The sequence below is a fragment of the Sus scrofa genome, chromosome 6 (genome assembly GCF_000003025.6).
Source record: "Sus scrofa isolate TJ Tabasco breed Duroc chromosome 6, Sscrofa11.1, whole genome shotgun sequence".
NCBI lineage: Eukaryota > Metazoa > Chordata > Mammalia > Artiodactyla > Suidae > Sus > Sus scrofa.
The window spans coordinates 145783461-145810162 of NC_010448.4; the positions used below are offsets into that span (position 1 = coordinate 145783461).

Here is a 26702-nt window from a genome sequence, read left to right on the forward strand (position 1 = left end):
CATTTATTTTTTAATTTTTTAAAATTAAAAAATTTTGTTTTTGTCTTTTTAGAGCTGCACCCTTGGCATATGGGGGGTCCCAGGCTAGGGGTTGAATTGGAGCTGTATCTGCCAGCCTACACCACAGCCACAGCAACGCCAGATCCGAGCCATGTCTGTGACCCACACCACAGCTCATGGCAATGCTGGATCCTTACTCCACTGAGCGAGGCCAGGGATTGAACCTGCATCCTCATGGACACTAGCTGCATTTCTTACCGCTGAGCCACAATGGGAACTCCAAAACATTTATTTTTAAATTGAGATATAATTGACATAACATTGTATGAGGTTAAGGTATACACCATGTTAATTTGATACATTTATTTATTGCCAGTAGGTGTTAGCTAACACATCTATCAAATCTTCCCATCACAAAGCATTTTTTGATAATGAGCATTCTTCCAAGTTAGTTACAATTAGTGAGTTTTTACTGTATATCCTTATGCTGTTATGTAATTGCCAGAATTCATCATCAACTGTCTGAATTACGGTACAGAGCAATATGTTAGCAAATTGCATCCTTTTTTTGCTTTTCAACTGCCATCATGTTTTAAGGTTTTGAATGCTAACACAGCCTAGGACAGATGGCAAGACATTACCTCATGGTTGAGATTTTTAAAACTCTAAAAAGTAAGGCCATTTTTATAATGGGCTTTCTGCATACTAAAACACTTTCTTTATTCTGATTTATTCATACAAAATTGCTATATGATTCCTCCTGCTATTGTTCCAAGAGGGGAGAGGTACACCAATGTGTAATGCATATATGAAATTCATTTGGGTACTGTACTTATAATCTAATCCAGATTCAAAGTAGGCTGTGGAGACTGACAAATATTGATTGTGATAAATTATTACACAGACCTATTCCCACTAAGGCTAACAGAAAAAAAAATAATGAAAATTGACTAATTCATTTTGAAATGCTACATGAAAAGTCAGAACAAAGAGAAGAAAAGGGATTTAAAAAGTAGGCTTATTTAAAAAAATACACGTCGTTTTGTGGGAAAGAGGGGACATCAATCCATAACTCTAAAGCATCGATTGTTTTCCCATTTGTTACATTCTTTCTGATACGAATTACACAACATTTTTTCCTTAGGACTAGAGCGTTGCTAATTTTCTCCATGTGTGTACAATTTGTCTTTGACCTTTAACAAACGTCCTCTAGGCGGTCCACTTACCATCCAAGAACAACGCCACAGCACGATTTTACATGCACACAAAGGGCAGAAAGCGCCATAAAAATAAATGGCCCATGGTACAAGCTACATTAACCCATAGAATAATACGCCATGGCAGCCCTTGTAAATTTTAGTGCCATCCATTCAAAACCGCACTGGGTCCCTTTAGTATTAAATTGGCAGGAACAAAATAGTATATACACATGTTTTATTTGTTAAGGTGCCAGCTATATATTTTGTGTAAAAGTTTGTTAGCCTAGGAAAAGCTATTAAAAGGTGCATCAGGCAGCGTAATATTTAAAAGCAGTGTCTCTTGCCAATACATGATTGCATGTGTTACAGATACACTTACTATTAAACATCATGTATATTTAATATCACGCCATCTACTTCAGTGCCCTAAAAAGCCTTTGTTCATTTTGTTGTTTCCATTATTGAAGAGCTAATATTTGGTTCTCCCACAATTTTGTAAAGTGCAGGCAACCCACAAGGGCTTCTAGTTTTAGCCAGCCGTCCTGTGGGACTAGGATAATTGTTATGAAATCATTAATTCTACCTCAGCAGTTTCTACTGTCAGGTACATGTAACCGTAATTGCAGTTAATGAATGCTGCTCAATTTATTAAGTACAAAATGAAAACCAGTTTTCTTTTATATGCAGCATTGCGATCTAGTAACATTGATCATTTGTGTGTCCCATATTGAATATTCTGCCATCATTTATTAGGGTCTATAGCCACATTTTTAAAAAAAACTTCTCTTCATTAAAAAACAATGCATGGGCAGTTCCCACTGTGGCTCAGCAGAAACGAATCTGACTAGCATCCAAGAAGATACAGGTTCGCTCCCTGGCCTCGCTCAGTGGGTTAAAGGATCTGGTGTTGCCGTGAGCTGTGGTGTAGGTCGCAGATGTGGCTCAAATCTGGCATTGCTGTGGTCGTGGCTTAGGCCAGTAGCTGCAGCTCTGATTCAACACTTAGCCTGGGAACCTCCAAGTGCCACAGGTATGGCCCTAAAAAGATAAAAACAAAAACAAACAAACAAAAAGCATGGAATTCCAACTCTCCATCTAAAGAGTAATTAAAATAATTAGTACCCAAAGTAATATTTAATAAGAATCTATGTCTATGAAAAACAATCCAGCAGAACAAAGACTTAGTTCCTTCTTTGGATAAACAAAATTCTTTCTCGTGCCACTTTCCCTTCACCAATTCTGACAAGAGTATGAAAAATTCCCGAAGCTCTTAGTTGTTTGAAATATTAGTGTTGTTTCTTTCTCAAACACTTGAGCAGTGAAACTCGTGTACATAGATATAGTCTATTTCTTGATTTAAAAAGTAAGGACTAGATGTCTGGTTATCCATCACTCCAAGTAAACTGAATAGACATTTGCAAGGGCAAAGAGAGAAGAATTTCTGAAAAGGTATGATGAAAAATTATCATTTTTAGGATCCCAGAGGCATCTGCTTGCAATGAGTAGGCTCTGGCTATTCAGTTGTCCAATATGAACCACCACAATTAGCTTATACCGTGGAATCATCAAGTCCTTGACCTGGGCTTTAATAACCTAGAAATTAAAAGAAAATAAAAGGTCCTCACTTCGTCATGTTGAAACTTACAGAGTCTTAATTTTCATCACAAATATTGTGGATTTAATTTCAGAAAAAATCATGACGTGAAGACTTTCAGTAATTGCTGTAAAATGGGAGCTATGATTTTCTGCAAGCACCATCCTCACCAGATAGGACATTTAGGGACCAAAGGATCGCACCAGCAAGAAATCTACATGTTCTAAAGCACAGGGGAAAATGACAATCCTGAGAACAGAATTCAATGGCTTTATCACTTTATTTGAAGACCTATGCTGAGATGACCTCCCTTCAAAAATGTTGGCCTTAGAGTTACACCATCCTGCTCACGTCTAATTAAGAGAGCACATATCTGAAGTTTCCTGTAATATGACTACTCATAAATGCTTATTACAGAGTTTGTTATTTAAAAAAGTGCAGCAAGGATGATGGCGTGCCAGCACTTTAGGTGATAAAAATGGAACTAGTGTATTTGAAGGGCACCACGTTTGTATTTGACGACATACAAAGAAGGTGCCTCGAAGAGAAAATGATCATTAAAATATGGTTTCTTTTACAATAAAAAATTTTAAACAGATTGGGCAGTTTTATACATTTTCTGAACAGAATACATGCAAACGATGCACGTAAGAATTGGTTGAGACAAAGGCTTTTTACACCCACGCAATATGGTATATGACCTCATGAATATTTGCATAAAATAAAAAATCAGCAGTTTTACTGCTACTGCAAAGTAACTGTCTTCATCAAAAAGTAGGGGGTTGTGCTTTTAGCAAATATTCTAGTCATAGTTAACACTTTGGGAAATCACAGGTATACCTCAGAAATCGTCTTGGTCATCTGTTTACAGAACTCTGGTTCATATCGTTCTTCTTGTAGGTAGTTAGTTAACACATCTTTCAGAATGTGATCGACGATAACCACAGGAAAATGTTTGGTAGGACCTGAAAATACAGACGAAATCGCTTTCAAAGAAATAATTTCAAATCACACTTTCCCACCCCGTCACTTACATCCAAAGAGGACTGAAACATGGAAAGGCATTTACTCTTCTGGGTGGCTTCTATTTAAGGGAAAAAAAAAAAGTTGTCCTGATCTGGTTTCCAGTGAAGCTCTCTGATGGAGGAGGAGGACAGGGGACTCATGCATTTATCAGACTACCTAACAGGTGTGTTCAGTGCCACTGAGGCTTGACATTGGAAGCATCTTCCTTCCAGTTCCCACTACTACTGACTCACTTCAAAGTGTCAATATCTTTCTAACTGGACCCACCAATCTTACATCTCCCCCCACCAATCTATCTACCACAGTACAACTGACCCCAGGAGCTCCTTGGCAAAGTCAAAAGTTCAGCTCCTACCCAACCTACAGCCTCTTCTTTGACCATTGCTGCTTTTTCCGCGATGACTGCTTCAGCACCATGGGCTTCACCTGTCCTTTAAGGAATACTTGTGTACATCTGCTCTTCTTTTCATTTCTTTCTTTATTTTTTGCTTTTTAGGGCTGCACCTGTGGCATACGGAAGTTCCCAGGCTAGGGGTCAAATCGGACTGGCAGCTGCTGGCCTATGCTCCAGCCACAGCAACGCCGGATCCTTAACCCACTGAGCGAGGCCAGGGAGTGAACCCACATCCCACTGAGCCACAGTGGGAACTCTTCCTCATCTGAGAAATATCCACTCGTGTTCAAGGCCAGTTCAGATGCCTTCTGCTTCAGGTAGCCTTCCTCCTCTCCTCAGGTAAAAACCAGCCCTTGCTTCTCTGTGCACCCAAAGTGCTGAGTGTCCCCTGCTGTCCTGGCTCCTAATCCACCTGATACTTGCCTTCCTCCCCTCAAATGGTAAGCTGGATCAGATTGTACCCTCCTGAGAATCGAACGTAATGCCAAAGGCATAATAAATTATTTATGGTATGGTTTCTGAATTTAAATAGAATTAAACATTTTATAGATAATAACCACAGGACAAATGACAGCTGCTTTTATTGAGTATGTTCTCATGTTAGCCACCATGATAAGTATTTTGTATTTATTTCCTTGTATGTAGAATCTCCCAGTAAATCTTACCATTATTCCCACTTCACAGATGGGAAAAGCTTACCATTATTCCCGCTTCACAGATGGGAAAACAGAGGTTTAAATCCATTGGATAACTTGCCTTGAATCACACAGTGGTAGGGCTCGGATGTACTCCCTGGTTTATCTCACTTGAGAGCCTAAATTCTTAACCATGTTTAACCCACTTTCAGAGGAAAAGCTTCGGCTGCATCTCATCCTGCATCCCAGGAATCTTAGCTGTACCCCCCAGGAATATTAACCTCCTCCTCACCTCTGTCATTGCACAACATGAGCACGTGCCCAGGGCCTAGTGTACAGAGGCTCCATCATTATTTGCTAAGTTGATATGGGTGAAGAATTATACCCAATTCTATTTTAATATTCATCAGTATTTTTTAAAGGCTTATTTTTGTTGACTGTATCAGGGTCTAAGGAAATATTTCGCACACTAAAGTTAGGATAATTCTAGGAGAACTTAATAAAGAGACTCGTTGGGAAAATCTGAGCAGGATGTAGGAAGTTAGGAAGGAAAGTGTAGAGCCCCCTTGGATAATGAAAGTGAGAGCATTGCCCCCATTCTAATCTCTACCCCAACCTCAGCAGATCCCAAAAGAGCCACGTGGAGAGGGCTCCCTTGAGAGCACTTGTGTCCTTCTGTTGATGGATGCAAACAGCCAGAGATGAAACCACAGGTAGGAGTTCACACTCCTCTCTTCTCACTCCCTGCTGAGGTTTCCTGACGGCTGAACTTAACAGGAAGGTGACAGCCCATGCTTAGGGTTAAGGTAGGTCACTCTCCTGGGGCTCAATAAATAGTATTTGTATTTTAATAATTATGTATAAATTGTTCAATTAAAGTCAGCATGGGGAATGAATCTGGACGTGTAGAACAGAAACTTCTGAGTTGGTGAGTATGATCATGAACCCCAGCATGTTGTCAGCAGGAATCTCTGGCCTTCAGGGGAATGACAAGCAGTTATAAAACTCTGACGGATTGGTCCTGATTGCTCCTGCTTCATTGGCTCAGGGATAAAGCACCAGCCCCTGGAGGCAATGCTTTAGATACCTACTGTGTACCCATCCTGTGGACTTTTTAGAAGATTTCCACTTGCCTACTCTAGTGAAATGAGGCTAATTTTGAGGGTGGTTTCTCTCTATTGAAGAAATTGATAAATGATACTACCAGCTCAGACTAAATTAAAATAGATTATAGCCTCTAGATTGGTACCTCTCTTTTTCATTCCTTCCCACCGAGCACTCAGGCTGCATTTATCTTAACTTGACATATATCATTCACCTTGAATGTCATCTGGCCTCATATTACCGTGCCTGTACGCACCATTCCCTTCACAAAATGGCAAATTCCTTTAGTGCAGATATTTGTCCACCTGGTCGACCTCCCTGTCATTTGGGAACAGCATTTCCCAAAGGGAAGGAACTGATCCTCTTTCCACCCAAACCATGTGCTTTTTAAGATCTGTCATCACCTCCTCTGAGCACGTCCAGGTCATGCTTGATTGGCTCTGGGTAGACTCACTCCAAGTCCGGCCAATTGGAGTTCTTTGTTGGAATTTATATTTTAAACTGCAATTGGGGTGTAGGTGGGGGGCAGGGAGTCAAACTCTTTCTGGTGGCAAAAATTATGACATGTGACCCTGAGGAAATGCTGGAGGTCATGTTGCTCACGGTGGGAAGGAAGCCAGGTCTCAGTGACAGAGGAAACCTATACACAGTTTAGTGCTAAAAAGACAGAATCCTGAGTCCTGGGGTCCAGCAACTCCCACAGTCCAGCTGCACCAATGTCCTTTCTGTACTTTGCTTCGTTTTTTAAAGAAATCTAATTAACTAGATTCTACTCTGAAGAAAATTTAAAACATAGTAGTCAATGTTTTTTTTCTCACTTCTTTGTGACCTCGGCCCTATACAGCCAGAATAATCCATTGCCTCACTCAGGCTGGGATTCTGAGAGGCAGAGAGAAAGCATCAGTGTTCGGCTTTGGAACAAAGCTCCCAAAGCTTTCAGAGTGGACTCGTGTGAATGCCTACAGTCTTTTCTTTTTTTAGAGCAATTTTTTTTTTCTTTAGGAGGAAAGAATGCTTTTGGATATCAAAAAGCAAAGACCTGAAGAAGGATCAGGATGGGGAAAAAATAGGAAAAAAAAAAAAAAAAAAGCCCTGTCCACATAAGTAGATTTAAGAAAGAACAGACAAAAAATTTGGTTATTTAATATATCTGTATCTTAGCTTTCCAAATTAGGATACTAATAAGAATGACCACATATTGCTTTTTGTTGGGATTAAATGAGGTGAAATAGTTAAAACGCGCAGAACAGTGCCTGCCACACAAACAAAGCCACTCAGGAGATATTTCTTCTTATTTGTGTTGTTGCTGTTATTTTTGCTGCCTCACTCTGAGTGAAGAGATAGGAACTGGTCCTGCTGAGAAGGCAGCAAGATGGGTGAGGGTGCAGGTAGGGAGGTCAGGTGGAAAGGACTCTATAGATAGGGTGGAGCAAAGTCATCCCTAAGAGACTGGCAGGCTCTGCCCAACAAAGCACCTGATGACAAAGCCTTATCATCTCATGGAGGTTGAGCTCAAACAATGTCTCTCTCTCTGTCTTTAGATTCTACTTTTCACTATGTTGGCTTCATTGTCAGGTGGGCTGTGTTAATGTGGCAGCAAAGATGGCCACCAACAGCCCTTGTCTGGCGTGCGACTCACAAGCAGTGTTCTTAAAGAATCACGTAGCTCTATTGTCATTGCCCCAGAAAAAGTCCTATGCAGAATGCATCCTATATTTACCAGGAACTTACAGGGAATGCCACAGAAGGCTTTTATTCCTCATGAGCTAAGGTGACGTCCCGGAACAGTCATTTTGAGAAGCAATCACATACCGAATGGGGAAGCAACTTAGATCAAACACTTCACTTAATTCTCCCATCCTTATGATGTGCGGACTATTATCCCTACTTACAGATGAAGAAACTGAGATTCAAGGAGGTGGAATACCTTGCAAAAACATCATTTATTTAGAAAGTGGTAAAATGAGTATTCAGATTCATAGACATTGACTCGTTCAGCCTGTATATTCCTCTGTACTCATGTTTCTGTACTTAATAGGAAGATGTAAATGGCTTTTGTTATAAGAAACATTTCAAGTCTTCCGTTCCCTTTTTTCTTTCCTTAATTATGCTCATGTTTCATTTCGTTTTTGGTGGCTATAATCAGTCAGTTAAAGGGAGGACAGGAGTTCCCCATGTGGCGCAGAGGAAACACATCTGACTAGAGTCCGTGAGGATGTGGGTTTGATCCCTGGCCTTGCTCAGTGGGTTGGTGATCTGGTGTTTTTGTGAGCTGTGGTATAGGTCTCAGATGCTGCTCAGATCCTGCTTTGCTGTGGCTGGCAGCTGTGGCTGTGGCTGGCAGCTGTAGCTCCAACTCGACCCCTATCCTGGGAATGTTCATATGCCATGAGTTTAGCTCTAAAAAGCAAAGAAAGAAAGAAAGGGAAAAGAGAAAGGGAGGGCAAACATGCTAACATTTATTTTTTATTTTATTTTTATTTTTACTTTTTTTAAATTTTTTGTCTTTTTTTTTTTTTGCTATTTCTTGGGCCGCTCCCACGGCATATGGAGGTTCCCAGGCTAGGGGTCAAATCGGAGCTGTAGCCACCAGCCTACGCCAGAGCCACAGCAACGCGGGATCCGAGCCGTGTCTGCAACCTACACCACAGCTCACGGCAACGCCGGATCGTTAACCCACTGAGCAAGGGCAGGGACCGAACCCGCAACCTCATGGTTCCTAGTCGGATTTGTTAACCACTGCGCTACGACGGGAACTCCAAACATGCTAACATTTAAAATGTGTTTAGATGATGCAAATATTATTGAGTAGATGTGAAAAAATAAACACAGTAATACTGGTGATTGACTTTTTTTTTCTTCACTCTTCTGGTCAGTATTGTATTTATAGATATGAGAAAATCTTTTCCAGAGGTTCACAAAGTACCTTTCATATGCAAAATAAACCCAGAAACAAGCAGAAGTAAGTTTTTGATTCTTCACAAAATTGCGACTTGAGTGCTTAAAAGATGAATTGTCAAGTATGAAAGGCTTTAATCAAAAAAAGAATAATGCACATGACTTTTTGAAAGAAAATATGGAAAATAATTTATCCTAAGGTATTTCTAAAATTACTTTTCTCACTTGGTTCAATACTCAGTACTTCTAAAACGGATTAGATGATTGGAAATGTGTTATGAAAACATATCCTTATGAAGAAGAAACTGGGTTTCCTATTTCAACTACTTTATCTTGTGGAAATCTAAGGATATGCAGCTGGATTTAGGGCTTGGTGTCAGGCTTCCTGTGGGGAAAAGATGACAAAAGCTGCCATGGTCCTCACTTTCTTTCAGGTTTCAGGGTCTGATCTGCTTCTTCAACAGCCCAAACAACATTTTCCGAATTGAATCTCAAAGACTTTGATGGGCCTGATCAATCAAAGGGTTGTGTACCATCCCCAGATCAGTCACTGCTACATCTCTGAAGGCAGTGTCAGCTTTAGCAGGATGCTATGGACCAAAAGTGGTAATGATGGCAGTGGTGGGGCTCCCCTAAAGGAAACCTGGGAAGGTTACCAGAAGGAGAATAAATGTATGTGGTATGGCAGGAATATTAGTTGTCTAACAAAGGCACTGTGAAAATACCGGTAGACAGACTAATTAAGGAGCCTTATAATCCATGTTGCCTTGGGGATTACTGTAGAAAACTGGCTGGAAGGCCTAATGGGATCTGCTGATGGTGTATAATTTTCTTGAGGTTAACTGGCCACAGATGAAACCACTCTGGCCCATGGTGTCTTCCTTTGGCCATTGGTAAGTCTCTGTGGAATTTCTTTTTGGCGGTAATTATGTATGGATCCAGATAATAGTGGGCAGTACACATTTAGAGAGAACAAGTAATTCTGTGAGGAAACGTGAATGGGGAATGACAGTCACTGTGGACTCCACCTGGAATATAGGAGCAGGTGCAAATATTTTTGTTTTCAGAGATCCAAAACCTCTGTGGGAAGGGATAAACATCTTGGTTAACAGGGGACCAGGAGTCATTTGCCTTTGCCTTGAAGGCTTTTTTCTCCACTTACCAGCAACCTTGATTGGTTTTGTTTGAAAAAATCTTTAATGCATATCTCTTTCATTTAACTCAAGATAACCTGGAAATACCCAGTGATTCAGTAATATACACCACACCTCCGTGCCAACCAGTGAATTGCTTGGTATTTAGGAAATACTGATAAAGAAAAGTAGGCAATGGATACCAGTCTCATTTTGCAGAGGAAGAAATTAAAGCAGTATCAAATTAATTAAGATATATTGTGCTAGCATTGAAGATGCCAGGTTATCATATAGTATTTTAAGTAAATATCATTCATGAGATTAGACATTTTAATTAGGAGGGAGTGACAAAATAACATACCCAACTGATAGGTATTTTCCATCTGAACTATGAGGCGAGAGGCATCTTCACGCTGGCTAGGTTCATCCATATAAGAGACTGTACTCACAGAGCTAAAAGCAAGGAGAAAACCAATTTCAATAATATTATAACAATTATAATGACAAAATTATAACAACAATAACAAAGCACAACTCTGCTTTCAGCAAAAGTGTTACAAAAGTTTTATGTTTTCTCCAAGAAAATTTCAAACAAGTCTCATGTAAATATGTAATTTTTATTTATACAAAAATTATATTGTAATTTAAGTCTAAATTAAAGACTTAAAGTCTTTAAGTGATGTAATTAACGCCTAAAACATTTTAGAGGTGAAAATAACATGGGAGTAGAGAAGTGACTTGGAGCTGGCCTCCATATAGTGGTTGAAGCCCAGTGCAGTGCCTGGGGCATTTGATTATCACTAAAGTGTTCATGGGTTGTTCTGTCTCTGGGGTAACAGAGTGTGTATAGGATTTGACCAATCGCGGATTTCAGTTGGTTAAATCCGTGGATGCAGAACCCGCAGATACTGAGGGCCAACTATACTTTGCCATTTTACATAAGGGACTTGAGCATCCACGGATTTTGGTACCCAAACTGGCTCCGGAAACAAACGCCTCATGGATACTGAGGGACCGCTATGTATGTTTCCAAAGCTATTGTCAATTGCCTCTTTACCACAGATGCAAAGGCTCTCCTCCAAGTGGACAAAACTCACAAAAGGGGCTGGGGATTATATGAGGAAGCTTAAAATGTTGGGAAACAAGCTCTCTATATACATGGGAGTTTACTATTAAGTGTACCTCACAAAATCCCTTCTTAGAAAAAAGAAAAATGAGAAACTCATGGGCATCATGAGAGAAACCGCAAGTCACCCAAATGCTCATAATCAGTAAGCATCAACCACCCTTTTCAACATTAAAAAAAGGGTTTTGACTTGGTTACCAAGGTGATAGAAGCTTATCCAGGTGCTGAACAAGAGACCCAAGCAAAGAGTAACCCCTAAAGCCCCTCCAGGACTATTTATTCAATGTAATCAGAGGAAATTCAACTTTCACTAATGTCAGTCTCAGATCTTTACCCCAATTCTCTCCACCTGTGAAAACGGAGGTTAAGACAGATGTCATTTCAAAGAATATAATAGTGTGTATGTGTTTGCGAGCATGCACACACCTGTGTACGCGTGTGTGTGTTTTCAGTGACTACTTTTATAAGCATGCCATGTTTTTGCTTTAATTAGATGAGAATGAGATTTTTGTTCTTAATCTTTTGGGATTTTTTTTTATCTCTGCAAGGAATTTTAAATACTTAGTTCTGAGCTGTTGGGAATTAGTGAGCTTCTTGAAAATTGCTATTTTAAGAACATCAAGGATATTATATTTTTAAAAATCCTTTAATACAATTTACCCAATAAATTAAGGCTTACCCACCCAACCCTGGAAAGTGATGCAAGGAATTATGGCTGCTTTTCCATGATGGATTTCTGGATTAGAGTTAGTCTTCATTCTTGTAACACCTGCTTCCCTCAATTTTCTGCTGCCCTTTGAAGTAGCAACCAATCTGTTTAGCCACATTGGCTGCAGGTGTTGTGGGCAGCACCAAAGATGATAGCGTTTGCTTAGAAATCCCCATATTGCAGTAAGCCCCTTGATTCTAAGATAAGCCAGCCTGACCCAAATTGTATATGCTACTTTTCATTTTGCAAAACATTTTCCACCAATTATCTCATTTTACCTTTATAATACTCTTTGAAGTAAATAAAAGAATCATTATTCCGCTCATTTCAGTGATAAAGGGAACTGGACAAAGATATTAACATCATACACATGGGAAAGGCAGACTTAGATTTCAAATGTTCTATTTACCTTTTAGGGACAAAGTTTCACACAAGATCGTATCTGACAGAATGGAAGTAGGGGCAATGACTACCTGAAATAATTAATTGCTACAACTAAAATTTACTCACACAAACCTAAGAAGGCGTTAATAAAACCTTCTTTTTCTTTCTTTATTTTTTTTTTTTTTAGAGCTGCACGTGCGGCCTATGGAAGTTCCCAGGCTAGAGTTCGAATCAGAGCTGCACCTGCTGGCCTACACCTCAGCCATGGCCACACTGGATCAGAGCCACATCTGTGACCTATGCCATAGCTTGTGGCCATGCTGGATCTGCAACCCGCTGAGCGAGGCCAGGGATTGAACCCACATCCTCATGGAGACCACGATGGGCTCCTAACCTGCGGAGCTGCAGTGGGAACTCTCTATTTTTTCTACTAAATGCCATATTAAAAACTCATATAAGAAAGGAAGACAGTTGGTACAAAACTCAAATTAGTAGGAGTTAGAAGTCTGAGACAAAAAAAGCAAACAAGGATTTTTACAAATAGTCCTTACTATTGCAATAGCCATGTTACTAAAAGAGTGCACTTTATAATATTATCAGTATGAAGTTAGTAAGTGTCATAAGGGCAACTTAAAACCCCCTGGATGAAGATGGACATGCAAAAATAGAAAGTTTTTCAGAGTGACTTTTTTTGAAATACTTAAGACGATTTCATTCAGTGTCTTTTTACTTCTACAGTATTCTGTCAACAGTGTATATTCATTGTACAAAGTTCAAAATGCACAGGAAAGTATAAAGAACAAAGAAAAATTACACAATAATTTACCAACCTCAGCGATTTTTGCTTTTTTTTTTAGGGCTGCACTTTCAGCATATGGAGGTTCTCAGGCTAGGGGTTGAATCGGAGCTGCAGATGCTGGCCTACGCCACAGACACAGCAATGCCAGATCCGAGCTACATCTGTGACCTTTACCACAGCTCATGGCAACACCAGATCCTTAACCCACTGAGCGAGGTCAGGGATTGAACCCACATCCTTATGGATACTAGTCGGGTTTGTAACTTGCTGAGCCACCAGGGGAATGCCTACCTAACTACTCTTAATATTTAAAAAAACTTCAGATATGATCTTACATACTGGATCATATGATAGGTGGTTTTTTTTTTAACTCAGAAATGTATACTAGATAATGTTCTATGCCAAAAGAGAGTATTCTACATGCATATTTTCAATATCAAGACAGTATTTAATATATGAATATACTGCATTTTATTTAACCATATATTCTTCAGGCCATTTAGATTGTCTTTAATGCTCCATCATTATAAAGAATACTGTCACAGCCATCGTGGCAGGGACTGTCTTTTGCTTTCCAGTGTTCTCTTCATTGTTAGCAGAACCCGAAGTTCGTGGGAATATGTCTTTCCAAACTAAAGACAAATTCTTGGACTCTTTGGTGCTCTTGGGGTCATGTGGCTTGTGAGCCAATGAGATGTAAGTGGAAGTTAGGGGTGAAAATTCCTTTTTTTTTTTTTTTTTTGGCTGAGCCCACAGCATAGGGAAGTTCCTGGGCCAGGGATAGAACCTGCATCACAGCAGGGACCCAAGCTGCTGTAGTGACAACCCTGGATCCTTAACCTGCTGAGCTACCAATGGAGGTCCAGGGGTGAACGTTCGGAGAGAATTAATTCAATCAAAATAACTCAACCAACAGGGGCTAGTTTATGACTGGAATGTGGATATGATGGCAAGAACTCAGCAGCTATCTTGAGTCCTGAGATGACCTTATGGATTACAGATCAGGAAGCTAGAAGACCAGGCCCCTGAGCTGCTTCTTTCAGATGTCTTACATGTAAGAAAAAAATATATTTCTATTTTGTTTGTGCCACTGTTTTTGTTTTCTTTTTAAAAGTATTATTCTAAGAAGCATTAGATATAACTGATATAAATTTTAACTGATCTAGTGTTTGGAAGTGGGATGCTGCAAGTCATAGAGCATAAAACTTGAAGTTAATTTTGTGGAAGAGATGGAATTTTGGGGAGTGAGATTTCAGATATATTGTTAGAAACCTGGCTTCTCTTATCATGTAGAGAAAAGTATTTGATCGTCTATTGATTTCTGTACATTGGAAGACTGACCATGTATCACCAGGACTATAATAACTTCATGGTAGATTACAGGAAATTTTTACTTTTTAAGAAACTCTATTTATGGTGTTTTTCAAAACTGATATCCAATAGCTTCTGTATTAGATTGAGATGGCTTGGGGAAAGGGAGAGAGAAAAGAGAAGAATAAGCGAAACAGAAAAAAACAAGTTATTTATTTCTTGAAAAAAGAAAAATGAAGACAAAATATTAAAAGTGCTTTCAGTAATCAATGTCAGTTCAGAATATTGGCTAAGAAAAGCTTGGGCATATTTTATATGGATAAAAGCTTTATGCAAGCCCTTTGAAATTTTTGAAGATTAAAAACTGAAGATGCTTCAAAGAGCAAATTTATAATTTTAATTATCGGGGCTGTAGACATAGCACAATAAATTTATTGAGTGTATTTCACAACATTACATGTGAATGAGTTTCAGTTTTCTAAGACCAGGCCTTCCTTAGTTTATAATCACAGTCCTTCCAGATACATGATCTCATTGTGAATGGAATGCTGTAGCCTTTTTTGTTGAATGTGAGTAATGTTTTTGCTGTCTATGTGTTTCATCTGTGTGTTGGCATTTACGAAGGAAGAGGATCTCAATTGGCAAAATATGTCCAAGAGAGTTGTAAAGTTCTAGGAAGGAAGGGAGTTTAAAAGTAAAAGCAGGAAAACTGAAAGCCCAGCGTGAACTGCTGGTGAAAACACTGAACGAACCAAATATATTATTCTAGAGAGAGGAGTAACAATTTGTGACCAATGTAAATTCCAGTGACCACCTGGAATCACATGTACTATCGCTTAGGACACATGGAATTAGCCTGGATGTGGAAATAACTGCATGAAATCAGTTCACAATAACAGAAATAACCCTCCTATATTGTACTGGATTGACCCTGCTAACATTCCCACACGAATCCAACATCCTGTGTTCTGATTATACCGAAAAAGAGCCAAAAAAATTAACTCAGGAGTTCGAATGTTTATTTTTTTCACAAATTTCAGTTTCCTGAAAACATCTTACATATTTGCATGCTAAACCATTTCTTGAATTTCATAGAATAAATACAAGGAATGTCTTATTGTTATAATGGCTGGAGATAAAAATAATAATTTCAATTAAATCTCACCAGCCACGGTACCATCTAATTCTTATTAAGAATGCACTCCAGATATTTTCACTGCCATTATGACTTAGATGTTTTGAAGCTGCAGTGAGAGATAATATTTGAATGGATAACCAGCCATGGAGCCATTAATTTAGTAGATTAAAAGGTCAGACGTTCATCTCTTTCTTCGATGTGTGACTGTGAAATGCCCGGAGATACCGTATATTGAGCCGTCTCATTAAACATGCCCTCCTTTTTCTTTTTTCTTTTTTTTTTAAATTTGTTGCTAAAGTCATGTGCTGCCTCCCAGTGGAGATATTTCAGAGCACACAGAGCAATATAAGGTTTCAAGGTATAAATTTATACATTTGTTCTTTTTTTGGTTTTTGTTTTTTCTCCATTGTTTCAACAGATATTTATTACCCACAATGTGACAGGCAAGATGGGAAGTGCTAGTAACACAAAGAAAAATGAGAGTCCCTGTGCTGGAGAAACAAGATGTGGAAAATAAAGTCAAATATGCATCAAAACTCTTGTGGGGACTTTCCATCTCAAATCTTCTACGGATATTTTTGTGAATGTTATGCTTAAGAGCAAAAGCACACTAACTCTTTCCCCATCAGTGGAAGGTACAGACTGTCTATTCAGGTAATTTAATTTTGTGGTGACAGTTTATAGCAAGGTTGCTGGATTTTTATGTAGTTTTCAGCTATTTTATTCGCATTCTTGGTCCCATCTTACTAGTAAAAGGAAGGCTATAATGCAAACAAAATTCAAGATGTATTTTCACAAACTGAGAGAAAAAGACATGATACGTGTTCTTGTTTTTTGAGGACAAAGGGGCTGAGGGACAAAGAATGAATCATGCCATGTGTGCAAAGTCTAGCTCTGAAGTGATTGGAATAATCCAGGAAAGGCAATTGACAAAGTAGAACAATTTTGAGTACGTGGATAGAAAGTCAGAGTTAGTGCCTGAAGCTCACTGACAGATCTCTTCATCCAAGAGAAGGTGAGGTTAAGGTCAAGGGCAGTTGATGAAACTTCTGTTGCAGCTCCTGGATGAATGCACAGTTCCAAGTTGCATTACCCTTGGCCATCATCAGAGAGGTGAGGCTGAGAGTACAGGTGCCGTGGTTACCTCTGCAATGCTATGGATACCTTCAAGGACTATGGTCTATTCCAACAGGTGTTCTGGCATTGCTGCAAGCTGCAGCATAGATCACAGATGTGGCTTGATCCAGTGTTGCTGTGGCTGTGATGCAGACTGCAGTTGACCCCGAGCCCGTAGCTCGAGTTGACCCCTAGCCCGAGAACTTCCATATGCTGCAGGTGCAACCATAAAAATAAAAAAAAGATAAAAAAGGTTAAAGTATACTTTGTTTTCAAAACCTGAACCAACATTTTTCTATTTGCTGTAAATGAGTCTTATGTCTGCAAGAGGAAAGCCCTTAGTCACCCTGGACTAAACACATACATGGACCTGTGAATCTAACCTATTTGAAATATGAGCAAAAGAACTTGCTTGTCCAGGAATTAGTATAAAACAATAATTATTTACTGTTCCATCAAAAATATTTATTGAGTGATTGCTATGTGCCAAGCACTATTCTAGGTCTTTGGGATACAAAAATGAAAATAAACAAAAAACCCCAAACCAAGATCTCTGCCTTCAAGGAACATAGTGAGAAGAGACAGAAAGGAGACAATAAAATACTAAACAAGTAAATTATATATTACGTTAGAAGGGGCTAAGTGCTACAAGGAAAAGAAGGGCTTGGTTAAGGGAGCTTGGAAGTGGAGGGGGGCTGTTTGCAATTTTAAATAGAATGATCAAGATAGATCTCCCTGAGCAAAGAGTTGGAGGAGGTAAGGAAATGAGCCATGTGGATGAAGGAAGAGTGTGGTGAGGGGAGAGAGAAGCGAGAAGCAGGAGCATAGGCTTTGAGGCAGGAGGCCGTCTGGTGTTTTTTTTTTTTTTTTTTTTTTTTTTTGCCTTTTTGCCTTTTTGCCTTTTCTAGGGCTGCTTCTGCGGCATATGGAGGTTCCCAGGCGAGGGGTCTAATCTGAGCTGTAGCCACCAGCCTATGCCAGAGCCACAGCAATGCGGGATCCGAGCTGCATCAGCAACCTACACCACAGCTCATGGCAACGCTGGGTCCTTAACCCACTGAGGGAGGCCAGGGATTGAACCTGCAACCTCATGGTTCCTAGTCAGATTTGTTAACCACTGTGCCACGACGGGAACTCCTGTCTGGTATTTTTGAAGAAGTGCATAGAGGCCAGAGGGAGCAAGCCAAGGGTGGAAGACGATGAAGGTACCAGGGTGTCAGGCAGTAAGCCCATGTAGGGCTTTGTGGGCCATTTTAAAACCTTGGCTTTTATTCTGATAGAGCAGGAGCCTTTATAGAGTTTTGAGCAGAGGAATAGCAAGCTCTACTTTATATGTTACGACGATAACTCCGAATGCTGTGCTGAGAATAGACTATAGGCCGGCCTGTGTAAAAATAGGAAGCCCAATTAGAAAGCTTTTATAGTAATCCACGCAAGTGATGATAGTAACTGCTATACAGGAAACTACATCTCTCCCAAATCCATGGGCTGAAGCCTTCACACCCTCCCTTCCCACCTGCCCCTGTGTGTGTATTAGAGATAGGGCCTTTAAAGAGATGATTAGGGAGTTCCCACTGTGGCGCAATGGTTAACGAATCCGACTAGGAACCATGAGGTTTCGGGTTCAATCCCTGGCCTCCCTCAGTGCGTTAAGGATCCAGCGTTGCCGTGAGCTGTGGTGTAGGTTGCAGACACAGCTCGGATCCCACATTGCTGTGGCTCTGGCTTAGACTGGTGGCTACAGCTCAGATTAGACCCCTAGCCTGGGAACCTCCATATGCTGCGGGAGCGGCCCTAGAAAAGGCAAAAGACAAATAAAAAATAAAAAAATAAAAAAAAAATTAAAGAGATGATTAAGGTTAAGTGAAGAGGAAGAGACTCCATCATGTGAAGACATGGTGAAAAGGTGGCCGCCTGCAAATCAGGAAGCGGGCCCTCACCAGAACCTAACCAATATGGCACTCTGATTCCAGAATTCCAGCCTCCAGAGCTGTGAGAAAATAAATTCCTATTGTTAAAGCCCCTCAGTCTGTGGTATTCTGCTATGGCAGCTCAGGCTGACTAAGGCAGTGACCCAGGTGGAGAAGGTACCAGTAGGGGATCGTCCTAAGTAGCTGGATTCTGAGTATATTTTAAACATTGACAGAACCTCCTGATGAGTGGGAAGGAAGGTAGTTAGATGGAGTTAAGTTGTGAGCATGTTGAGTTTGTGATGTCTACTGAAGTGAGGGGAGGAGAAGCCATTAGACCTTTGAGTCTGGGCTTTGGGAGCGATGGTTGGGCTGCAGATGTAAATTGGGGGGCATAACACCACGTCTCAATCACTAGACTGGACAAGATTCCCGAGGAGAGAAGCACAGGACAAGAGAAGAAGGGGACAAAGGACGGCTCCCTGACGCACTCCTACATTAGGAAACTGGGAAGAAGAGGAGGGACCAGTGAAGAAGATTGGGAAAGAGGGACTGGCCAGGTATAAAGAAGGAAAACAGGAGACCGTGTGTCCTGAAGCCCAAGGGCAGACAGTCTTTCCAGGAGGAAGGAGTGGTGGAGGGTGTCAGATGCAGAGAGGTCAAAGAAGAGGAGAACTGAGGACTGACTGCTGCATGAGCAATGGGAAAGTCATTATGACCTTGACAGGAGCAATATCAGGAGTTCTAGGACAGTCTATTTTGTTCACCACTGTATCTTTAGCACCTGGCACAATGCCTGTAACCCAGGCAACAAACATTGTGTTCAGTGAACAAAAGACATGGCACTGTGATGAAGTCATTATTATTCTTATTTTGTAGATAATATGTTAAGACTCAAAGAATATTACATAGTAGCTAGTTAACAGAAGATCAGGGATTCAAACTCAGGTCTGCTTGGATATCAGAATTCTATGTAAGAATAACAATCAGTCCTTGCTCTGTACTTAGGTGTGCTGAGAACCATTCCAGGTGCTTCCATGTATGGCTGTAATAAATTCCCATCGCACCTGGAAGTGACATTTACTATTTTAACCTTATTTTGAAGAAGAAACTGAAGCATAGAAGGCTTACTAACTTATGCAAGATCAGCAGCTTGGATGTGCTCAAGCTGGAACTTGACCCCAGCCCGTCTTCTGAGTCGCCCTGTTCCACTCACTAAGTTGATGCTATTCCATTCACTCCTTTAACTACACAGTTGCCCCTGGGGGGTTAGGAGTGCCGACCCTCTTTTGCAGTGGAAAATGCAGCATAAATTCTGGTCAGCTCTCAGGATCTGGGTTGAATTTCTTCTCTATCCTTGATTCCACATCCACGGTTTTGAAACAAAACCCCCACCTGTTATAAGTGAACCCATGCATTTCAAACTCCGGTTGTCGAAGGATCAACTGAATTGCATTAGCTAGCCAGGGCTGTCAGAGCCAAGTACCGTGGACCGAGGGGCTTAAACAACAGCAATGAACTGCCTGACAGTTCTGGAGGAACGGATTCCTTCTGAGAGCTGTGAAAAAAGGATCTTTTCCTGGCCTCTCTCCTCGGCTTGCAGATGGCTGTCTCTTCCCTGTTTGTGTCCCAGTTTCCTTTTCTTATAAGGACACCAGTCATATTGGATTAGGGGCCACCTTGATGAACTCATTTAAAACTTAACCACCTCTCTTAAAGACCCTGTTTCACATTCTGCGATACTGGGGATTAGGACTTCAGCATATGAATTTGGCAGGGGGTGTGGGATGCATAATTTAGCCCATAACAAGTACAAGTATTAGGGTCAGAGAACCACACTTGCTGTGTCACCTGGGAGTTGTAATATGCCGGCAGGTTTCCAAGCCTCAGTTTCCTCAATATAGGGGGATAATAAGGCATGTATACCCCTAATTTTCCTAAATACTATTAAATTTCTTCGCTGAGTGCCTGTATAAACTTTGCTTCCCACTAACTTTGCCAACATTTGCTTCTATTCTCTCTTCTTATATTTTGCCATTCAGATGGGTGCAATATGGTATCTTGTTTTAATTTGCATTTTTCTCATTCCAAGTGAATTTAAGCATCTCTTCACATTCTGCTTCACCATTTGGGCTTTGCTTCTGTAAACTGCTATTTATCTCTTTTGACTATTTAAAACTTGTTTTCCGCGGTTATTTTTTTTTTAGATTGTTAATGTGCATGAGCTAAAAACTGTATATCTTCTACTAGCCTGTAAACTGCTTATTGTCTTCTTTGTGGAACAGAAATGCTAAGTTTTATTGTAGTTGTATTTATCAAGTTTTTTTTTTATGGTTTTAGTTTTTCATTTTGGGATGAAATATTTCCCTCTCACAGAACACAAAAATATTCTATACTTTCCTCTATTAACTCTATAGCTTTCCACATTTCAGTCTTCCATGAAAATGGTGTAAGAATCCAGCTTCATTTGCCTTCATATAGTAAGCCAGTTTTCTCCCAATACCATCCATCAAAAAAAAAAAAAAAAAAAATCCGTCATTTCTCTGTGTTCATATATTATGTTCTGTATACTTATGGGTTTACTTCTAAAGTGTCTATGTGTTTCACTGGTCTCTTTGTCTATTCCTGCACCTCTTTTATGTTCCTGCATTTATGATCACATTTCCTTACCATTGCTTTGTGGTATACCTTAATACGGAGAGGGTAACTTCCTCCTCAATACTCACTCTTCAAAGCTAACTTAGTTACTCAGAATTCTTTCCTTATTTATAAGATTTAGAAGTAGTTTGGGAGTTCCCGTCGTGGCACAGTGGTTAACGAATCCAACTAGGAACCATGAGGTTGTGGGTTTGATCCCTGGCCTTGCTCAGTGGGTTAAGGACCTGGTGTTGCTGTGAGCTGTGGTGTAGGTTGCAGACACAGCTCAGATGCCCCGTTGCTGTGGCTCTGGCATAGGCTGGTGGCTACAGCTCCGATTAGACCCCTAGCCTAGGAACCTCCATATGCTGTGGGTGCGGCCCTAGAAAAGACAAAAAAAAAAAAAAAAAAAAAAAAGAAATAGTTTGTTGTGTTTCTCAAAAAGTACAAATGGATTTTGATTGTTATATTGAATTCATAGGTTAATTTGAGAAATAGGGATATCTTTTGGTGTTAAGTGCTTCATCTATGAACTATTTCTCCATTAATTCAAATCTTTCTTAACGTGAATGTCTTTACCTGGAATTACACTTCCAGGGCAGTTTTCACAAAGATGCCAACGAAGGGTTCCATGCTGTGTTGCATACCTTGGCAGGGATTCAAAGTCCATCTTTCTCTCCCTAGTTCTTGGCCCATCTGAGCACAAACAAGGATGGATTATTATTGTTACATAGTTCATCCAGAGAGGAATGGATAAGAACATATGTGATGGAAGTCTATGAAGGACTGCAATGCAGCAGGAAGAAGCCAAGAGCTAGGTCTCCATAGTTACATGAGTAAATATGAAAAATAAAAGTGTTGAAAGAGATAGAGAAAACAAAATGAGATTTATAGCACCATACCATTTATGTCAATAGAAATTCAGATCTCTAAGTACTTGTTTTAAAATGTTTTATGAGAGTCAGTCAGGTGAGGCACAAAGGGAATCAGAGGAGAGGTTCAGGAAAAAACAGTTAACTCTACTCACAGGTCCAGGAGACAAGAGATTCAACACGCCACACAGGACCATGTGGAAAATGCCAGAGGAGACAAGAGGCAGAGGACGAGAGCCAGGGAGACCCAGGGCTAGAGCCTTTAGTGGGGTTTCTCAGGGAAAGGCGAAGCTCAGGGGAAATAGCACAGATCTGACCAGTCTGGATAATTTCAAAGAGCTCTAAGCAATAGGAGAGGCCCCTAGCTGTCTGGTACTTGGTACCAGGATGATGAAGGCAGAGAGATCTAGCTTCCTGGACTACGTGGGGGGCCAGAGAGAAGAGCTGGTTCTCAGTTGGTTAGTTTGCATATCAAAAGCATGTTCCCTGGTGGGGCCTTGACTATCCTTAAGTCCTTAATAATTGACTAGACCTGGGAGGGGCAGTCTTTCCTCAGCTAGAAAGCTTTTTTTTTCTTTCTTTCACCTGCAGCCTATGGAAGTTCATGGGCTAGGGGTTGAATCGGAGCTGCAGCTGAGATGCCAATGCCCCAACCTAGGTAATACCAGATCCTTAACCCACTGAGCGAGGCCAGGGATCGAACCTGCATCCTCACAGACACAATGTGGGGTCCTTAACTCTCTGAGCCACAATGGGGACTCCCAGAAAGGTTTTTTCAAGATAATATGTTTATATGTATAACTGATTCACTTTGCTGTACACCTGAAATCAATACAACATGGTGAATCAGCCATTCTCCAATAAAATTAAATTAAAAAATAAGCCATCAGTCCAAAGCATCACCATTTGGAAAAAAAATAAAAGATGTCAAAACATCATAATACATAGAAAATGTAAAAATGTATAAGAAAGTATTTAAACATTCTTGTAGTATATGTAGTATTTTGTGCATCAGAGTATCTGCCTCCTGGGACCTGAGAGTGGGACCTGAGGATGGGAAAGAAGATGGACAATCAGGCAAGCCCGAGGGTTCCTACCAATACTGGGAAAGCCAGAGTGCTATGAAACGATATTCAACTCAACTCTGTTCCTCAGATAAATAAGATAGTAAGTGAGATAAACAGGGATGATAAAAATATCTTCTCTATTTAACTCTCAGGGCTTTTATGAGATTCATATGAATATTGTACATGATGTATTGATCAAGCACAACATAATACTAGCCATTATTGTGGTTTAATTTGGGAACATGGCCATGGCAGATTTCTCAAGCTTCTCTCTTTTTTGGGGGGAAGCCATGTCTCATCCAGATCTTGGTGGGGGCTTTCCTTTGATTTAGATGGCAAGAGAACTTAGTGAGCTGAGGAAACAGGCCAGGCAACATCATTTTTTTTTTTTTTTTTGTCTTTTTGCCTTTTCCTCCCGTGGCCTATGGAGGTTCCCAGGCTAGGAGTTGAATCTGAGCCATAGCCACCGGCCTACGCCAGAGCCACAGCAATGCAGGATCCGAGCCGTGTCTGACCTACACCCACAGCTCACGGCAACGCCGGATCCTTAACCCACTAAGAAAGGCCAGGGATCGAACCCGCAACCTCATGGTTCCTAGTCAGATTCGTTAATCACTGCGCCACGATGGGAACTCCAGGCAACATCATTTTTAACTGCACATGAGCAGTATAGGTTGGAAGCATAGAATAAATTCACCACATTTATTCTATGCTTTCTCTCCCCAGATTATTTCTGTGTGGTTCACCACCTAGTATGGTGCCTGGAATGTACTTATTGGTCCATAAACAGTTATTTCAAATGATGTAATGAATGCAATTTTTCCATTTTTTTCGGAAAAAAGATTACCAGGTAGCTTTCAGCTTACTTGAAAAAGAAGCTTCTGCAGAGAACGACCCTGCAGTTCATCATCTTTATACACCTAACATGTGGCACAATAACTGGCACAGAGTGGATGCCTCATAAACCTTGAATAAATGAAAGAGTGAAAAAATACAATGTGGCCTAACTAGAATGTTAGATGCCATCAGGGGCTTCAGACAGAGGGTGGTGGGATCCATCAAAATTCTTGTTTAAGACATCACTGTAATTTTAGTTTGAGACAGAAGAGAGACTCTGACCTACCAGTTGAACTACTGGCCACAGAGATAAGAAGCCTGGATATTATGTCACATTATTCTGGGAAAGTAACTTAACCCCAGGCTTCTATTTCCATGGTAAGGATATGAGAGCAGCACATCTGTTCAAATGCTCTTTGAAGACTGCCAAAGGCTGCTTCCAACAAGAAAGATATCATTGTCAACACCTGCTCTTACCCATGGATGGGAAGCAGAAGGTTCTGGCGAATGAATACAAGAGTTTCAACAGGGCAAGTTACACATAACCAATTCTCAGAGAATGAGAATTCTTGACGGTAAACAAAAGCCCATTTTACCACTCGCTAATTCTGTAAATTTGGAGCCTCAGCCTCTCTAAGCATCTGTTTCTTCATTTGTAGGATGAAGATGATAATACCATCTCTCTTACAGATCAAAGATCAGAAAACATTTCTGTGAATGCCACACTGCAGATTTTTTTGGCTTTGCAGGACCTGCATTTCTTTCTTTCTTTTTTTTCTTTTTAGGGCTGCACCTGTGGTATATGGAAGTTTCTGGGCTAGGAGTCAAGTCAGAGTTGCAGCTGCTGACCTATGCCAAAGCCACAGCAACTCTGGATCCAAGTGACCTATGCTGTAGCTTGAGGCAATGCTGGATCCTTAACCCATTGAGTAAGACCAGGGATCAAACCCACATCCTCATGAATACTAATTGGGTCTTAACCCCCTGAGCGACAGTGGGAACTCCAGGACCTGTATTTCTATCGCAACTACTCAACTCTGCCATTATAGTGGGACAGCAGCCAGAGACAATACATACATGAAGAAGCATGGATGTGTTCCAATGAAGTCTTATCTATGGATACTAAAATTTGAGTTTCTTATAATTTTCACATGGCAAAAATATTTTCCTATAGATTTTTTTCCAACCATGTAAAAACTTTTATACAAAAACGGGTGGCAGCTTAGACTGGGCCCTTGGACTGTAGTTTGCCAACCCCTGATATAGCGCTTCTATGAAACTTAAATGAAATCATCGTGAGGACTCAATAAATATTCGCTTATCTCCGTTATTACTATCAATTAAGGGAAAAACGAAGAAAATTCAAAATTACAGATGAAGCCTGATGACAACTAAGTAGACAGAGGAAGAAATATGCCAACGTGCTAACAGGGACGATGTTGGGATCGTAAGAACCAGCTTAAAATGGTTCTTCTTTTTAAAGCATAAAGCATAAACACTACATCATCATGAAAGCATCATTTAAAAAAAAGATCTAACCTTAAAAATGGTTAATGATAATTATATTGAATATAAATTCAGTCTTCTTCCCACAATTCAGAAGGCATTTCAGGTATCTGTTAAGCTCAGGGATCAACTGTAAGCAGTAGTTACTAACGCAGAAGACCACAGATGTAGAAACCAAGATTGGAGGACTGAACTTATGCTGATCTCATACCACATCCAAGAAATGGTTCTTCAAGTAGGTCTACCTCCTCCTCTTCTCCTTTTCCCTCCTTATCAGTGTATTTATTGCTCTAAAGGCAAATCAGTCTACAGTCTAATGAGGGAGATAGGCAAGAAAAAGGCCAAACACAGGGCCATGTAAAACATGAAAGCAGCCGAAATAGAAAGGGAGAGCATTCAACCTAGTGGGAGGGGGGAGTGGTTGTGTAATTGGGTAATTATGACATCAGGGCTTACATCCATTTCATTGACGGCACTCATCAGGGTTGTTCTGAGACCTGCACGTCCTCCAAGCAGTGCATAATCTAAACACTAAGAGGTTTGCCCGAGTTATTGTTCAGGAACTTGGAGTCGGCTGCATCTAGTTCAAGCTGAGCTGGTTAAGACTAGACAGGACCACGGCCCCTTCAACTGGGCAGACGGAAGTGTCAGATCGGTGACCTTTTGACATCAGAGAGCTGCAAACTCTACCCTCGGAACATGCAGACGCCTGTAGGCTAGTTAGGTCTGTTCAGAACAATGATTGCTGTACCTTTTCCCAATCCCCTCTCCCGCCCCTCCCCAGGTTCCTCAAGTCTCAGGCCACCCTGCTTCTTTATTCTTTATCCCATAAACACTCAAGCCCCTTCCCTAGAGGAGGTGGATTTGAGACTGGGTCTCCCACCTTGGCTGCCTTGAGAATGAACCCTCTCTTTGTGGCAAAACTCAGCGTCTTCGTGTTTTAGCTTGCTGTGCATCAGGCAAAATAACTTGTTTTGGAAACAGATATAGAGAGCTTCCTGGAGAGGTTGGAGATGGAGCTAAATCCTGAAGGAGGAAAAGAAGGAAGCCAGCGTGTAGGAAGAGCATTCCAGACAAGGGTACACCATGGGAAAGCCACGTGGGCCAAGGGCGGGTAGCAAGGCAGAGCACTGAGGGATTATAAATACGGAGGCTGGGAGGGACCTGAGAGTAGGATGCAAGCAGCATAGTGGGAAGACGGTACTGGAAAAGAAGGCAAGAGGCTGTGGATCCTTCTTCCAGCCTCATAATTGAGGACTGTCTCCCAGCCCTTAAACTGTTATGGGACTGATACGCCTCTGTTATTT

General features: G+C 40.7%; 1 protein-coding gene across 2 annotated transcripts in view; it reads right to left on the reverse strand.

The window, feature by feature from the left end:
* The window catches only part of TCTEX1D1 (Tctex1 domain containing 1), a 28986-nt gene continuing 4493 nt past the window's right edge, over positions 2210 to 26702 (reverse strand). The window contains exons 4-6 of one of the 2 annotated variants that reach the window (XM_021093440.1): positions 10345 to 10436; positions 3634 to 3758; positions 2210 to 2792 (exon numbers count right to left, since the gene is read on the reverse strand). In XM_021093440.1, the coding sequence (XP_020949099.1) occupies positions 2589 to 2792; positions 3634 to 3758; positions 10345 to 10436 (421 nt within the window). In that variant the 3' untranslated portion in view covers positions 2210 to 2588. The remainder of the gene's footprint in view (positions 2793 to 3633; positions 3759 to 10344; positions 10437 to 26702) is intronic. The other variant, NM_001243355.1, reaches the window with a different exon arrangement.